The 13,398-nt window shown below is 35.5% G+C and overlaps 3 protein-coding genes and 1 non-coding gene across 6 annotated transcripts; 1 reads left to right on the forward strand and 3 right to left on the reverse strand.

Moving 5' to 3' along the window:
• LOC140842656 (uncharacterized) lies at window positions 1–6,210 on the forward strand. Of its 3 annotated transcripts, XM_073210707.1 has the most exons (5): window positions 14–146; window positions 467–585; window positions 1,511–2,265; window positions 2,713–2,761; window positions 5,544–6,210. In XM_073210707.1, the coding sequence occupies exons 2-4, from the start codon at window positions 567–569 to the stop codon at window positions 2,725–2,727; spliced, it is 789 nt and encodes a 262-aa protein (XP_073066808.1). In that variant the 5' UTR covers window positions 14–146; window positions 467–566; the 3' UTR covers window positions 2,728–2,761; window positions 5,544–6,210. The 3 variants fall into 3 exon arrangements, 1 of the variants encoding a protein (XP_073066808.1); XR_012120463.1 differs by lacking the exon at window positions 467–585 and having other exon boundaries at window positions 1–146; window positions 2,713–4,233; window positions 4,311–6,210; XR_012120464.1 differs by lacking the exons at window positions 14–146; window positions 467–585 and adding an exon at window positions 153–327 and having other exon boundaries at window positions 2,713–4,233; window positions 4,311–6,210.
• A 604-nt stretch (window positions 6,211–6,814) lies between these two features.
• TRNAR-CCU (transfer RNA arginine (anticodon CCU)) lies at window positions 6,815–6,887 on the reverse strand. Its single transcript has one exon. It is a non-coding gene; the product is annotated as a tRNA-Arg (tRNA).
• Window positions 6,888–7,412: 525 nt separating this feature from the next.
• On the reverse strand, window positions 7,413–9,836 carry LOC140842658 (ubiquitin C-terminal hydrolase 12-like). Its single transcript, XM_073210709.1, has 7 exons — window positions 9,755–9,836; window positions 9,343–9,409; window positions 8,926–9,012; window positions 8,633–8,750; window positions 8,417–8,491; window positions 8,215–8,301; window positions 7,413–7,948 (listed from the first exon to the last, which is right to left on the reverse strand). The coding sequence occupies exons 3-7, from the start codon at window positions 8,964–8,966 to the stop codon at window positions 7,907–7,909; spliced, it is 363 nt and encodes a 120-aa protein (XP_073066810.1). The 5' UTR covers window positions 8,967–9,012; window positions 9,343–9,409; window positions 9,755–9,836; the 3' UTR covers window positions 7,413–7,906.
• A 474-nt stretch (window positions 9,837–10,310) lies between these two features.
• On the reverse strand, window positions 10,311–13,364 carry LOC140842657 (ubiquitin C-terminal hydrolase 13-like). Its single transcript, XM_073210708.1, has 8 exons — window positions 12,696–13,364; window positions 11,760–11,837; window positions 11,564–11,652; window positions 11,374–11,482; window positions 11,164–11,232; window positions 10,937–11,047; window positions 10,637–10,692; window positions 10,311–10,518 (listed from the first exon to the last, which is right to left on the reverse strand). Exons 1-8 carry the CDS (start codon window positions 12,708–12,710, stop codon window positions 10,326–10,328), a joined length of 720 nt encoding a protein of 239 aa, XP_073066809.1. The 5' UTR covers window positions 12,711–13,364; the 3' UTR covers window positions 10,311–10,325.
• Window positions 13,365–13,398: the final 34 nt, after the last annotated feature.

Below are 13,398 nucleotides of genomic sequence, written 5' to 3' on the forward strand. Positions count from 1 at the left end.
CAATTTGATTGAAGTCAAATAGCCTGCTGAGATAAATATGGGTCAACCCGTAACCACGCAGAAACCGTGAAGAAATCAAACCTCACAACCGACTCGAATCACGAGGGTTTCGATTTTGTTCGATAATCCAGGACGAAAATAATCAGGTTTTATTTGTGTATATTAACAAAATCATGAGTTTTGTGGAATGAAATGTTTGGGTTGCTTGTTAATTGTGATATTATTGTTGTACAATTGGAAACTTGATCGATGTTTATTGGAGTTTCCGAGCATGACCAGCTCCATCATTTGTGATACTCTTCTCTTGATTTGAATTTTCCAGTTTTGGTACGAGATGCGATCAGATTGTGGACCAAATTTTCTGGCTCTGATTTTCATTTTATTTATGTTGTTGTGATTGGAGTCTCAGATGAATGTAAGTCAAAGAAATTCCATTTTTTGCCCCCATTCCACTGTTGGAAAGCAGGTTGGAACGTGATTCTACAATAATTTTGGCTTAGCGGGCGTTTGAACATGATTAAATAAGAGGCTACGCGGTTCGCTGTTACCTCTTCGATGTAGATTTGATGTCTGCTGTACTGAATTGTATAGTTTTTGAGTGATTTTCTGTTGTCCGGTCCCCAGAATTTATGGTTGGTTTTGAACTTTTGATGTAGACTGTATTCGGTATCATTTCTCGTTTGATGCTGTTAGAACTGTTGTTTTGTTTATGGTCTATGATGTTTTTGTGAAAGAAAACATGTACTTTTTTTTAAACCCTTACATTTTGAATGTATGACTTAAACTTGTTTTATATGTAGTTTTCATGAGCAAAATTTCTTAACATTGCACATACATTACATTTTACATCGGCTACACAAGCTGCTGTGGAGCAAATAACAATCTTTGGAGGTTCCTCCGCTTAAAAGGCTAATTTTGATTTTGAACTCTACTTGTGGGTTCATGATATAATAATGATGCTCTCATTGAGAATCAAGGGGAGTGTTAAGTTGGGAAGGGCTGTCATCAGGTTTGTGTTGATTATATGGCTGATTTTTACATTATATACAAGATTAAGGTTCATGCATCAAATATTTATTGTTGAGTAAGTGTCGTCCAGAATAGGCAGTTGTGAATATTGACTGCTTAAGGGGTGGACATTATTACGTCCACTACCGCTTCACAATAAATTTATGGAGAAACTAATAAGTTTGGGATTTATGACCCAACATTCGGAGCATCAAAGGTTGTGTATAAATTGGATAAAAATTATACAACTTGGGCCAAAATAATATTGGACGACAACAATTTCTTCATCATTAAAAATGCGGTGGTCACTACGCTCACCACTTAACACAACAAACCTTAAAGCCTTTATTACTAGTCGACTTGAATACTTTCAGTTGTGATTTCTTATTCTCCAAGTGACTTGAATATTTTCAGTTATGATTTCTTAGACTTGAATACTTTCAGTTATGATTTCTTATTCTCCAAGTGGAAATTGTTTCCTGACATGGTTCAATGTATGCAGGTCCAGAACAAATGGTGAAGCCAAAACAAAGACATGTTCCCTTTGGTGTTGGCAAGAATAAGAAAATCCAAGGTGTCTCTGAAGTTGATCCACTTGATCCCGGTGATTGGACACTGGTTAAGAAACAGCGAGTCACAATTATAATCCCAGCATTACCTATTAAGATGCAGTCCACGTTTCCTATTGCAGGGGAGGGTCAGCTACAAGAAATTCCCAGAAAAACAAATTCCCAGTCACAATGCCCATCATTGACCCCTTCCCCGAAACAATTAGTTCGTCAAACTGAAAAATCCATTACATTATCACCCAAGCATACCACTCCATCTACAGAAACAGTTCATCCTCCTGAACCCACTTTAACACCCCAAAAGCCACCAACTCCATCACAGAGAATTTCCTTAGACGATTCACCACTTCATAGGTTTGGAGAAGACTCAAATATTGGATTTTGTACTGCCACAAAAGTGAGCAGAGGCTTCATGATGTATGATTTAAGTAGAGTGTTACTGAATCAAAGGATGAGAGCATCGTATCTCGGGAAAAAACTGAAAAAGGCTGGAGGATTGGAAAATTGGCTAGTGTCCCTTGGGCTCGGCAGATTTATTACTATTTTTCATGGGAGATGTGTTGGAAAATTTCATCTGGCAAAACTTAACATGAAAAAGCTTAAAGATATGGGTGCAGATGCTGTTGGCCCACGGAGAAAGCTGTTGCATGCCATTGAATGCCTTTGCGAACCACACTGTTTCCTGCAGGCATGAATTTGGAATCTTCTCGTGTTCTACAAGCCTTCGTATGACTCAAGTAACACTTCATTTTGGGACAACTAGAGTTGGCTTTCTGCCATCACCTTGTCGGCTATCTCTCGGGAAAGTCCAGTACACTCAGAGACAAATGCATTTGAGGGTTATACTGGGCTGTAGCCCAGTCCATTTTTTTTTTTTTACTCAAGTTATAATTCCCACCCACCAATGTCCTAGTTCATCCCAGCCCATTTACATGGATGAGACCAAATTTAGCCACATTAGCTTCTCCTAATTTTCTTGTAAACATTAACTTTTTCACGCAGTCTTCACGAAACTTGGGATTCGTTTTTGTTGTCTCACCGTTGCGATATTTCTTCATCTCTCATCGTTTTTCATTTCTAATTCCATTGGTTTTTCTTGCAATAGCTTGCGATAATTTCTTTGCTGATTTTTCAGGTAGAAGAGGGATGAATAATTCAAGGCATGTCATCTCGAGACTCAAATCGTAACTATTACTCTTCTTGCTTCAGCTTTTTCCACCACTGTGTGTTCTTGCATGTTGGTGTGTGTAATTAGTTGATGACAGTGGCACGGCATATAAATACATAATTGCTTGTTCTTCCTAAGATTCGGTCCATCAGGTGCATTTAGTTGCAATTGTTATAACCTGTGTGAAAGTTCTTTGAGACTTTACCTGGAAAACAATATTCGATTGGCAATTGGGTCCTGAAAATGAGATGTGTTTTACAAAAAAACACGGAGCCTGAAAGAACTAGCATCACTGATCCTTGCACTTTGCAATCATCACTCCATGTTGAATGCCTGTCGAGATCAAATCATGTCCTAAAAATATTTAGTTACCTTTTTTTTTGGTTTGATATTGAAATATCAAGCGTTAGCTCCATTCTTAATTTCTCATCATATAATTGCTCCCACGGACCCTGATGGACTGAATACATCTGTTTTGTGGAATAAATTTTTTGAGGTAAATAGCTTGCATCGAATTTTTTTTTTTTGTGGAATACATTTTTTAGGTAAATAAAGAAGTAGGAACCATTTTTACTAACACGAAAACTTATGTGAAAATGACTCACATATCAATTTGATGAGTCATTAATTGGTTATTGCTTGAATATTTGTTTATGAGCAATTGATTCTTGAGTCTTGATTGTTTGTTCTTGAGTCATTGATTGACTATTACTTGTTTATTATTTGATAATTATTTTATTACGTGTTTATGATTATAACTTGAACTATTTCAAAATGGAACATTAATCTGCTGCAAAGAACGGAGAAACATTGATATCCTCTTTCTTTGAGAAGATATATCGTCAAGCTAGAAAAGATACTTCAATTCCTGCAGTCCTTACAATGCAACATCAATCCAGTGAAAGTCTTTCATTTCCCAATATCCAAATTCCTTCATGTTCATCTCCTAGAGACGATCATCAGTCATACTTGTATTGAACGAGATCCGGAAAAAGAAAACAGATATGTGAATATCATGTTAATGTACGAGATGAGATAAGACGTTCATATCTAAATATGAGGCATTATCAACCAGATATGTTGGAGTATCCAAGTACAAAATTTGGAGGCCAGAATCGACGTTTTCAGAAAAAAATGGTTTCAGAAAATTTATTGGTTGGAGTATTCGCCTTCAACAATTAAGACATATTGTTTCTATTATTTTCTTTTCCTGAATGATGTTAATTCATCTAATATCTCGGCGTTGGTCAATGAAGGATTTGACAATTGGAAAAGGGTAAACCAAAGAAAAACATGTGTTTTTTTTGCCCATATTGGTTCTGCAGCTTTTTCGCTTCATACTATATGTGAGAGAATGGCTGAAAATCTGATGAGGCCCTCGCAACATATTGATAAAGTGATGCATGCACAATCTAAAGAGGAGAAAGAGAAAAATCGTATGCTTTTGAGCACCTCAATTGAAGCTGTTCGTTGGCTGTGCGTTTAAAGGTAACGATGAATCTCTATCTTCATCTAATTGTGGAAATTTTCTTGAATTGCTTAAGACTTTTGCAAAATGAATACAGAAATAGCTGAAGTTGTGCTTAAGAATGTTCCAAAAAATGTCCAATATATTATTCCAGAAATTCAGAAGAGATTTTAAATATTATGGCCTATAGAGTACGGCAGATGGTTCGTGAAGAAGTTGGAGATAAATACTTCTGTATTCTTGTTGATGAAGCCCGAGATATATCTAAACGAGAGCAAATGGCCATTATATTGAGCTTTGTGAACAATCATGGGATTTTGATAGAAAAAATTTTTGCCATCAAAAGTGTTAGTGACACTACCTCGATTAATTTGAAAATGAGATATCAAATGTTCTTGTTCATCATGATCTTCGTGTTAAGAAAATTAGAGGCCAATGATATGATTGTGCTAGCAATATGCGTGGAGCGTGGAATGGACTTCGAGCGTTATTTCTCAAAGATTGTCCCTATGCATACTATGTCCACTGTTTTGCACATCATTTACAACTGACATTGGTTTCTGCAGCTAAGGATGTTAGTGTTATTTGGGAATTCTTTTCTCATTTGGACATTATTGTTAATATTTTCAATTCATGTACTAAGCGCATTGCTGAATTACATACTGCACAAAGAAATGAAATTGAGTATATGTTGTCAATTGGAGAACGTGATTCTGGAAGTGGTGCAAACTAGAGTGGTAATTTGCAACGAGCATGAGCTACTCGTTAGAGTTCTCACTATGATTCGGTAAAAAGCTTGATAGGTATGTACACTGCAGCTTGCAAAGTTTTTGAAGTTCTCAGTGATCATTCTCCAAATGGAAGAGCTTAAGGTTGAAGTTCGGGGGATTTACAGAAATATGGTAAGCTTTGAATTTGTGTTTATTTTGCACTTAATCCATAAAATTATGAGAACAACAGATACTCTTTGTCAAAATCTTCAAAGAAAATCTCATTCACTAGCCTTCAAGAATTTAGAGAATGCGGGTGGGACGAATTTCGTCAGGAAGTTAAAGTTTTTTGCTCAAGAATTGAAATTGATGTGCCTGACCCTGACTTTGATTGTCTATATAAGATTGGGCGTTCCTCTAGGCAAATTACAATAGAGCATCATTACCACTTTGATGTTTTAATGCAGCAATATATTTCATTTTGATGGAGTTAAATAATCGGTTTAATGAGTCATCGGTGGAACTTCTTTCTCTTAGTACAGTTTTAGATCCTAAAAATTCATTTGACTCATTTAAGAGTGATGATATTTGCAAGCTTACAACAAAGTTTTATCCTGTAGATTTCACAAATCAAGACATGGTTGCTTTGGAGATGAATTGATACATTATAAACTTGATGTGATGCAGAATTTAAAATTTTCTACACTTGTTGAGTTGTGTCAGCAATAAACTGAGAGTTGACGGTCAAATGTTTACGTTATGTTGACTAGATTGATTCATCTTGTTTTGACATTACCTGTGTCTACCACTACTGAGCGAGCTTTTTCAGCAATGGAGCATGTGAAAACGGCACTTCGCAATAAAATGGAGGATGACTTTCTTGCCGATTGTTGGACACTCTATATTGAACGATATTTAACTAAACTTATAGATATAAATTCTATTATTGATGAATTTTATGTTTTAAAATCTCATATGGCACAACTTCGTTGAACAATGTAATGTAATTTTTTTAATAATATATAACTTATCATATTGAGTTCAAGCCTCCCACCTCATATTTCTGGATCCGTCTCTGAGTACACTTTCACGACTTCACTACCGCGACGATTGATTTCAGATCGCCGCTGTTAAATTGCAGCTATTATTGTGCCTTGCCATCCCATTCAAAATGTTGTTTTAAACGCATGGCATGGTTGTGGTTTGGGATTCTAGCTCCCGCAGTGCGTTTGATGAAATTGTAATGAAGTACTTTTCTAAGCTGTGATATGGACCTTATATTCCATATTGAGTGCATGGGCTGGTTTAACCACTTGTGGTCGAACCCAACATCTGTAGTTTGTAAATCACCCAACCCAAGCTCCCAAAGGTGAAAAACGATGGAAGATACTTCTTCCTTTCAACAAATTAAAGAACAAGTTGCCTGATGTAAAAAGTTCGGGACCATCTTGGCAAAATACAATATATTCAAGTTATTGTTATGCATAGTTTCTGCTGCGCCAAATATTTGAATTGAACCAGAGTTTGGATCGGTCTTATTGTTTCCTATGGTTCTATGCCTCTTTCTCCTAGAGATGTTTAACGTGGACGAAAAGATTTATCATGTATGTTTGATGTAATATATTTTTGGGGTCCCTCTCTTCATGCATTAACAAATTAAGAAATCGAAATAGGAGAGACCAAAATGTAATGGGGCAAGAATTATAACTTGATCATGAAGCTGATATACCAATTTTTTGTCGTTATTTTCCTCTTAATGAATTCTTGGAATTCAAAGTGACGAAAAGTGACTAAGACCACCGCGTTTAAGGGATCTGCATGTAGAGTCGTGGACTATTTTCTAGTTTTGTAAAAGGGAAAAAAAAAACAAGAGAGAAAGCTGTACACTATACGCGCCAGGTAGGGGTCGAACCTACGACTTTCTGCTTAGGAAACAGACGCTCTATCCACTGAGCTACAGGCGCATGCATTTGGAGAAAATGTATATGTATATTATAATATATTATATTTAAAAGATTTTGTGCAATTTTGGACATAAAAAGTCTACTGCCTTACTATTAAGCAATTATCTCTCTTTTTTTCTGCTTCGAAATTACATCTATACGACCGTACAAATCAATAAAATGTTCGAGTCGTTTATATTAATTCAATGTTGATTTACATATAAATATATATATATAGCCCGTGAGAAATAATAAATGAAAGGGCATTTCATCTGTGTATCCTTCATAACTTTCTGAATTTAGTATCAACCATTTTGCACATCTTAGTAAACAAACTATAAGCAAAAATTTCTCTTAGTCCATTTTTTTTAAGGGTATAATGGTATTAAAGCATGCTTGTTAGTTGTGTTCTACAAAATAGCATGAATGATCAACTGTCTTAATGGTATCAAAAGGCCACTCTGTAGAAATACCTTACCAGTCTCACCAGGGAAAGTGGATATCTATCTATCTATTACATAAATATGAGATCGCGCAGAGAAATACTAAGCATTAAAGGGTCTACTTTTTATATTTTCTCATTTGCAAGATTAACCGTCTCATGTACATCATATACCGTCCCCTATAAAACATGAAATACAATCAAAAACAAAAGATATGAAACTCGAACAAAGGAAAAGCGCTAAATGGAGGCCTAGCTATAGCAACTATACAACCCCATCAATCAAAATCTAAGAATAACTAAAATAACTTACAAAGGAAAGTACTTCAACCAATGTTAAAATTGGAAGATAGAGTAGCAGAATAATATCTCCCCATCAGCAAAAATCAAAGTACATCTAAAGACCGAAGCCCTTCATCCAATTCAAGTTGTGAGAGAAGATAATACTGAAAACAACCCTTGATCCCTAGGGGATGAGAAGAAAGAACGATCATCAAGCATCTTTATGCTTGTTTCCTCCTTTGAATATCCACACTTCAAGATTTTCGCCTTCTTGTTTTGATATCAAAGTAAGCATATTTTCAGGTGCATTTCCCACTTAATTGTATATTTTCACAGGTTTCTCAAATGTATGGCGGTTCTGTGATGGTCACAAGGGTAAATATGATATAAGGTTCGGACCATAATCTGGGTAATATAAACAGTTTAACAATATCATACGGGAAAACTGAGAATTCAGTTCAAAAGAATCAAAACTTAAAGATAATTCAGAATGAACATATGAAGTTCCTCTATAGTTTTGTTTATAGCCTTGTATCATAATCATAATTAAATAAAGGTAAGCGACAATCATATAAAAACTATGAGCTAAAATCTATCACCTATATAGCAGTCGGACTCAATTACCTGGCTTGCAGCATAAGTCCTTTTAGGAGAAGTGTCTGAGTGCTCTAATCCTAGGTACTGCTCCCAAGCGCCATAAATGTCTCTTCTCGGAAGAGAGAAAACGAAAGTTATTTGTCTTGATTTATCATCTAGGAAAAAGTAAATAATTCACTAACAACAAAATACTGAAAATAAAGCAACAAAGACCCGGATAGGAAATTACCTGAAAACGACTGGATACAATGTCAGAATCCTCGAGATATTCTGGGCGTCCAAGGGACAAAAATGCAAACTTCCACTGAAGGAAGAAATCCCATGATCAAAAATAGTATTTTAGCAAAACCAAGGGAACTCATTCTCGAGAAAAAAAAATGGAACGTATATCAATATAATTGTTCAACAAATATCTCTGAAGTTCAAATGTAAAAATAGGGCATACCTTAGAAAACTCCTCATCTGGAACCTGCAACCTCTTTTGAATTCGTACTTTAACATTTTCTAATGTTTCACCTTCGTGGATGACGAGAAAGAATGGTTCCCCCAAAATTTGTGACTTGCTGTTCCATACAAGGCAAAAAAGTAATTAAATAGTTGCACAGTTCAATATCTACATCCATGCATAAGATTGAATATTAGCATCACTCCAGATCATTATTGTCAGAGAACGATGATTATGTATAGAAACAACCAAACAGCATTATATGGCAATTACTGCAGGATCTGCTTTAGTACCACTTGATTCTGCGCACTCTCCTTTGTAATATGGTAAACATGGATCAGCCGGTCATTGGCCCCAAGGTTCTTTTCTTCTTCTGGAATCTGAAAGAGAACAAAATTTAGAAATTACGAACCATATAAATAAACAAAAACACAATGTCAATTCTTTAGCCATAGCAGCAAAAAAAAATGCAAATAAGACAAGTAATCTCCAAACAACACACGATGGAAGGTTTTTCAAAATCGTTGTGCTTGTTTATTCCTACACATCATCAGACATTGCTTATAATTCATCTCCTAAATAATATTGAATAAACTCATCTTTAATGTTGCAGGCTAAGCCTTCAACTTGAAAGTTAAAAATAGGATTCACAGCCGTGCAGGCTACCGTGCAAAAACAAAGTGGTTAAAGATCTTGAGAAGTGAATTTACCTCCTCAGCACGCAATGTCCCAGTACTGGTCATTTATATTCTCAATTTTCTCATTGACAGGAAAGATCTGCAAAATAAGAAAGCGGAACCCGGAATAGATTAGAAGGATACAGAAATTCAGAAGATAATAAAATCAACGCGACATTAAAATTCCAGAAAATTAGAGACTGGAATATCTATTCAAGCCAATGCAAATCAAGGAGAATTTCTAAACAGAATTTCAGGAACCATGCAAGGGTCAGATCGTTGTAAAAAATTTCGTTAATATCTAAGATATTCCTTAAAAACTATCCTGACTAGTGTATGATAAAGATACACAATTTCGTCTAAACTAGTCGCTGCAAACAGTACAAAAAAGCAAACAATTGACAACCTATCCAGAAAAGAAACAATATCAGGGTAGATGAATTACCTTGTAAATCTTGTGATAAAAAACTTCAAGCAACCTGAGTTCAGCACTAGGATGAGACAATTCTACCTATGATTGGATGCATAAGACGTGAGATCCCATCAATATTATGCTGCTACAAAAACAAATTTATGCAAAGGCAATGGTTGACAGGTTACCTTTGTTTTATCTCGTTGAGGACATCTCCAACAGTGCTTTGTTTGGCAATCTAATATTGAGAATTAAAGCCTGAAAAGGACAATGTAGTAAAGTTTAATGATTTTATAAAACTTAAGCATACAAATGACATTATCAGTAAGTAGCACAGCAATAGTAGCACCTCATCTTTGGTTGCATGATGGAAGGCAACTTTCAGAGTTTTCAGACATTGCAATTCTGGAAGAGGGGATGTCCAGCACTTCATAATAGAGTGTATCAGAGATTCTATCACGAGAAATCAAACACCATCAATCCATTAACAATAACACAAACACCCAGTCTAAGTGTCTAACCAGTCTCAGCATCCCCAACACCACCACCCCCTTCAAAAAAATAAAACAAAGAAACATAACAAAATACAAGTGGGCAAAACAGTTTACGGCTGAGCTACCTGATTGTAGTGAACCAGCATGTCTAACAAATGGTCCACTGATCTATATTTGATAGGATTAGGCTTTGGTTGCTGAGAGTAGCAATTATGAGGAGTAAGCCGAATTTTAGATGGGTCATCCAAGCCAAGGTGCTTGGCCACCCTTTCCACAACATCATCATACGAGTGATTCTTTGCTCTGTCGATTTAATCCAAACATGATAAAAATTATTTCTGAAGCTTTCAAGGAATAAATCAAAATGTTACTCTAATTTTGCATTATCAACTGTCCATACAATGGCATATAAAAAACTTACAAATCCAGGGAAAAATCATCATCCTTGGGTCTCTCCAAAGCTCGAAAATGCACAACCTGTAGAAGGGCAAATATATAATGAAATTAGTTCAAGCAAAAAGTAAATACAGATTGAAGAAGAAATACTTCTTTCAGAAAGGGAAGGGGACAGGAAGTAGCTTTTCAGCCACACAACTAGGTAAAATCATTATAACAAAGAACTGCATAGCACAGAACAGAGAAAATTCAAAGCACAGAAATTGTGCCACCTCATGTGTTGCAATCAATTATTAATTTTTCATCTAAAATGTACAAAATTGACCTGGCGATTCTTCACATATTCCAAAAATAATGGAACTTCAGGAAATCTGATGTTCTCTTGAACTTCAGACAGAGGTCGTTTTTGGAAGCAAATGATGTCCCCATCTTCAATCTAGGGAGGAGAGATGGAGGTAGAAAGAGTAACAAAATAACAGCCATAAAAACAATAATTTTTTTAAAAAAGAACCCAATTGAATAAAAAAACTACAAACGTACAACATAAAATACCTGACTAAAGCAAAATGAAGCTCTTTTATCGAGGCGTTCACACATAACAGATGGCTCATATTTAATTTCCTAGAGATATTGCAACCCACGACATTAGTTATGCAAGTATAATTCAATGCTCTTAAATGGCAAAAGGCAAAACATATGATCAACAGCACAGATTAAATAAAGTAAGTCCAAACTGAAACTGTAAAATAGCGCCAGAAATACCTCAAAGATTTCTATCTCTACATCAGGAGCGAATCCAGCCAATACATTTAGTTTTGTTAGGATCTCAATTGGTTTGCTGTAGCTTTTCACAAAAAGTCTCCCGACATATCTGAAAATTGCAAAAATCAACTTGAATCGGTACTCATAATTAAACGAAAATTACAAACAATGTATACATTCAGATAAATACCGAAGCTCTTCTTTTTCAGGGTCATAAAGTTTGAAGAACAGCAGTATGTCATCCTTCAGTTTTTCAGGTGGAGGAACAGGATGTAAACCCTGTAATTCATTAACATAAATGCAGGTAAATAGGAACAACGAATATCCTTCAACGTTCAATTCAAATGCCAGCAATCAGGTCATATAAAATGTGGTAAAGAAGATACCAATCCATCCTCTATTTCCAAAAACAACTTCAACTCTGCATTGTGGGCCTTATTGGAAACTTCCCTCAATGCTCCAACCTGTACAACATAATTGACAAAAGGTTGAATGAAATTTTAGAGAATTAACAAAAGCAAATAAAGTAGAATTCAGTATCTTATAAATTGTTTTGTCTCACGGAAATAGATGAAGCATGGCAAAATGGAATGCAAATAAGTAATCAAAACCATCTCCGACATGTATCTTATATCAAGGCAATGATGGTATCCATATGGATACGAGGAATAGTTGAACAAGAAGCAAGGGCATCAAAATCAAAAGGCTGAAACAAAATTTTTCAAAGCGTTCACATGTGCATTAATGCTAGTCATGCCATGAGATATATTCAGGTGGCATCATTTGATCAATTAGGGTAAGAAACAGGGAGAGATATTGGTTGCATCTTTGAATACACAGAAGGCAATGAAAATAGAACATTAGATCATTGAAGAACTATAATTGTGGGAAGAAAGGGTAATTAGTGGATTAAGAGACAGCCAAAAGCATAAAGAGAATGATTCGATGTCCTTCCAACAGACTAAACTCTAAAGGAATATTGTTTGGACATCTAGCACACAATTCAAGGTAAGCATTTTATAGGTAATTCAGCCGTTTGTGATTATAAATATTCATAGGGGTGGATAATTTGGTTTTGAAATTTAGGTATCAGTTAGTTTGATGCCTTTACACAGCATATGAAAATTGATAGGTTTCTGAATCGGCAAAAGGAAAAAATCTGAAAGGAATTCTCAATTTATGAAATCCAAGACAACTCACCCCCTCTAGCCAATCATTATGAGCAGAAAAATAATCAAACCACTACTAACGCTCCTTATTAAATTGTATGCTAATGATCTCAATAGGCATTTCAAACCAAGGAGTTTCATTACAAATCATACGCTCTTCTTTAGCATAGATGCCGAAGAAGCAGGTGCTGATAATTTTTTGTTTCCCGTAAGGATCAACCATCAACCCAGGCCTCACTGTCAAGTGTCAACTGATACAGCACTATTATGGTCCACCTTACATGAATGATAGGAAAGATAATATTGGCAAGCCAAAATTCAAGAACTTTAATGGAGCTTATTCATGGTGGTCAAATTTTGGTTTGTTCTGGTAGTTGCTCAGAAACATCCAGCATCAATAGTTGGATATTTAGACCACTCACCGTGCACAATGAGAAAATCACAGCCACTAAAGTTTGACTCTGCCTCTAAAATTTCACTGAAGAAGTTTTTTGAATTAAAAGCCCATTAAAAGGCTCATGCTATCCACACCTAATAACTGATTTCCAAGACAAAATTTGGGACCATAACCACGAACATATAATTTCTGAGTAAAGATCGCACATTGGACTGATCCATTTACCTCCGCTCAAATTAAAGCCCACACATTTTACAATCATTCTTACCCATTAATTACTGGTAAAGCGCATTATTTGTGCTTGATCATATCATACACATAACTCACAATTTAAAATCCTGAATTCACTCAATATGTTAGCACACTATGAATTCTCAAAAAGGATTTTTTCTGTGATTGTATTAAGAGGTAAATGGAAAATAAATTGTATTGTTATTTACAGTTTGTGCCTCCTCCTGT

This window comes from Primulina eburnea, chromosome 10, assembly GCF_022965805.1.
Source record: "Primulina eburnea isolate SZY01 chromosome 10, ASM2296580v1, whole genome shotgun sequence".
NCBI classification, from domain to species: domain Eukaryota; kingdom Viridiplantae; phylum Streptophyta; class Magnoliopsida; order Lamiales; family Gesneriaceae; genus Primulina; species Primulina eburnea.

What these genes read in the sequence shown, in the direction of transcription:
- LOC140842657 (XM_073210708.1), bottom strand. An exon ending in CCTGAAAAAGAAGAGCTTCG is followed by an intron (nt 11,483 to 11,563) that starts GTATTTATCTGA and finishes TGCAATTTTCAG; the next exon opens with ATATGTCGGGAGACTTTTTG. An exon ending in AATATGTGAAGAATCGCCAG is followed by an intron (nt 10,693 to 10,936) that starts GTCAATTTTGTA and finishes GCCCTTCTACAG; the next exon opens with GTTGTGCATTTTCGAGCTTT.
- LOC140842658 (XM_073210709.1), bottom strand. Translation starts at nt 8,966, where the DNA reads ATGTTTACCATATTACAAAGGAGAGTGCGCAGAATCAAGTG. An exon ending in CAGATGAGGAGTTTTCTAAG is followed by an intron (nt 8,492 to 8,632) that starts GTATGCCCTATT and finishes TTCTTCCTTCAG; the next exon opens with TGGAAGTTTGCATTTTTGTC. An exon ending in TTGTATCCAGTCGTTTTCAG is followed by an intron (nt 8,302 to 8,416) that starts GTAATTTCCTAT and finishes TTCTCTCTTCCG; the next exon opens with AGAAGAGACATTTATGGCGC.